The sequence below is a fragment of the Corylus avellana genome, chromosome ca3, assembly GCF_901000735.1.
Source record: "Corylus avellana chromosome ca3, CavTom2PMs-1.0".
Classification (NCBI taxonomy): domain Eukaryota; kingdom Viridiplantae; phylum Streptophyta; class Magnoliopsida; order Fagales; family Betulaceae; genus Corylus; species Corylus avellana.
In genome coordinates, this window is record NC_081543.1 from 37486269 (window position 1) to 37489219 (window position 2951).

A 2951-nucleotide genomic window follows, 5' to 3' on the forward strand; every position below is an offset into this window, starting at 1 on the left:
AAAAGAAGATAATTCTGGCTTCCAACACCATCTCTTATATCTTTAATCAATTGGTTCAAAGGGTATTGGATAATATACATAAATATGTAAGCGGGGGGTGGAGTGTTAAAAAAAAAAATTTATGCCCCATGAATTTAAAAGTTTTAGAGAAATGAGGTTGAAGATGTACAGTTTCATAACTTTCACTACGCACCGTTTCATTAACCAGAGAAGCCAAAAGGCAAGGCATGCAAGACAAAAAGAAGAATAAAAAAAAAAAAGAGGGGTACAGCTCGTTAAACCTTTTGACAAGAATAAAAAAATGAAAAGAATAAAAAAAATGTTTTGTTCCTATCAAAACCATTGAGCCACATTTTGTTTCTAACCAAGCAGCATTTTTGTTTTATTTTAAGAAATTATCCACTTCACATGCTTAACGCTTTGCACTTCTAATCCAAAAAGACAAGTGGGCAATTGTCCAATCTCCTTCATTTTCTTCTCGAGGACTTGGCAACTTTGCGTTTTTTCTTTCACTTTCCAGTTTCCAACTTCAACGTGATATGTAATTAAATTTTTAGATTTAAATTTAAATTGTTCTTGTAAATTAATTGTTTTAATATTTATATTGCTAACATGCGTGCAAGAGAAAAACAAATAAATAAATACTGTGTGCAAATTGCAAAGCACAAAAAAGAGACCAAAAAATTATTTTTTATATTTAATTATTTTTAATTAATTTTACTTTTTTATTCATTAAAAAAAAAAAAAAAGCCCCTGAGTGAATATCCTGGCTCCGCACTGTATGTAAGCATGAATAATTAAGTTGTAAACAAGATAATAATCACAAGATTGAATAGTTAATATAATATTTATTGAAGTTCAATTTATTATGTAATATCCAAATTGTTACATCAAGTTTTCACTCAAACACTTCACAAAGTTTAACTTTTTGAAGAGTCGAGACTCGAAATATCCCGCTTGGAAGAAGAATTAGCTCATGTTTCTTTCCTCCTTTGTTTGAAGTAATAGGAACGCCCTCAATATCACAATTTAGAAAAGGGAAAATATTATGAAACCTCTTATGCTTTTTTTGATTTTGACTTTATTTTTTTTAAAAAAAAAAAAATCAATAAGCGTTTATTTGTTAATCAAATAAATAATAAAAATGATATGAAAAATACAATTATACATCTCCAATAATATTTTTTTGTTGGGCTCTCACCCAACCACTGTCATTGCTAGATCAGGTGTTTAAGTAACCCAACCATGCCCTTGGTTGAGTCGTGTCAACCGCAGCATCGCCTGGTAATTTAGCAATGGCTATAGCCTAAACACTACAATTGGATAGATTCAAAATAATCGTAAACTCCAGTTTTAAACTGAGAACTATGGTCTTTAGCAGATAAAACACAATAAGTGTAATTTAGTAAACTCTCGTATTACTATCATATAACTATAATAATGTGACAATAAAAATTAACTATTAACCTTCATTGATCAAAATACTGATTTTTACTGACACATTATTATAGTTATATAATAATATAAAAGTTTATTTTCTCGGTAAAACACAAGAACTGACCCATTTAGATAGCTATTCGGCTTGATCCAATTCTAACCAACATATTTGGACAAAGGTTTTAAAAACAGTTTCTGGTTTAAAACCAGAAAAAACTGTTTTCTACTTGCTAATAAAATAACTTTTTTTTTTTTTTTTTAATCCACAAAAAAAAAAAAAAAAAAATTTGCTTGACAACTGGTTATTAAAATTTAAGAAAGGAGAGAAATTCGATTGCCACCAATTGACTGTAGGCTATAGCCATTGCTAAATTCCGCCTCACCAAAAACATTTCAGCCTAGGCCAGACGCCGGAAGCACAAGATTCAGTCTGTGCCTTCCGTTATGGCACAAACATTTACGAAAATTATAGAAAGAAAGAAAGATGTTAAAATCATCAAAACTTTTACCATTACAAACCAAGAAAATTAAAATGCATGGTGCTACTTACAAGGTTGCCATCAACATGGCTCGGATTTTGGCTCTAAGATCATCAGAAACCTCGGTGGTTTCAGAGGCCTGCTGAGATGGGGCCCTTCCATCTTGATAGGATTTTGATAATTCAACAGAAGCTTCTCGACTAGCACCATCACCCTGACTAGCTTTCGATTGATCTGATCTTGTAAGGATCTCCCCTTCTTCCAAGTCCACTTCTTTTTCAGATTGAGATTTCCCATTCTTAGCAGATCTGCTTCGGTGTTCAAGCCCATTATCAGAGCTATGATGCTTATGCTGACGTCGAGAATGCCGATGCTCATCATCGGAGGAGCTATCATGCCTATGACGGTGTCGAGAATGCCGGTACTCATCGTCGGAGGGAGTATCATGCTTTTGCCGACGTCGAGAGTGCCTATACTCGTCATCAAAAGAGTCATCGTAATACTTCTGATGATGTCTAGAATCTGAGACCTCCGAAGGAGAATGTCTTTTCCTGTGCTTATGCCTGTCCCTACTGCGGTGAGATGACCGATGCAATCGGTGCTTCTTCCTAGAGTGCTTGTGACTCCTCTTATCTTCCTCCTCTTCTCCTCCTCCTTTCTCTACTTCCTCTTCTTCTTGTCTTTTAGATCTGGAACGGTAACTTCTCTTAGATCGCCGTTCATTATACTCATCAACAGAAATTTTCTTTTCAGACTTCTCATTCTTATTTGGACTATCAACATCCATTGGAACTGAACTGCCTTCTCTTTCTTTGCCAACAAAATTTTCAACTTCAGCACCTGATCCAGAAATCCCAGACCCCAGTGGTTCTGCTGAAAAGCCACGCGATGGTTCTATTTTCACTGGTGCAGCTCCACCTTTTATCATGACTGCAAACATCTTTGCCCGTTTCAATCTCTCCGCCTTCAGCTGCTGCTCTCTTGTCAAGCATGCTTCAGAGGAGTCGGCCTCACTTGCAGCTGCAATAGCAGCTG

General features: G+C 35.0%; 1 protein-coding gene across 1 annotated transcript; it reads right to left on the minus strand.

Moving 5' to 3' along the window:
• Window positions 1–1983: 1983 nt before the first annotated feature.
• Window positions 1984–2856, minus strand: LOC132174566 (pre-mRNA-splicing factor CWC25-like). The gene is made up of 2 exons (XM_059586203.1): window positions 2619–2856; window positions 1984–2438 (listed from the first exon to the last, which is right to left on the minus strand). The coding sequence occupies exons 1-2, from the start codon at window positions 2854–2856 to the stop codon at window positions 1984–1986; spliced, it is 693 nt and encodes a 230-aa protein (XP_059442186.1).
• Between the last annotated feature and the right edge of the window lie 95 nt (window positions 2857–2951).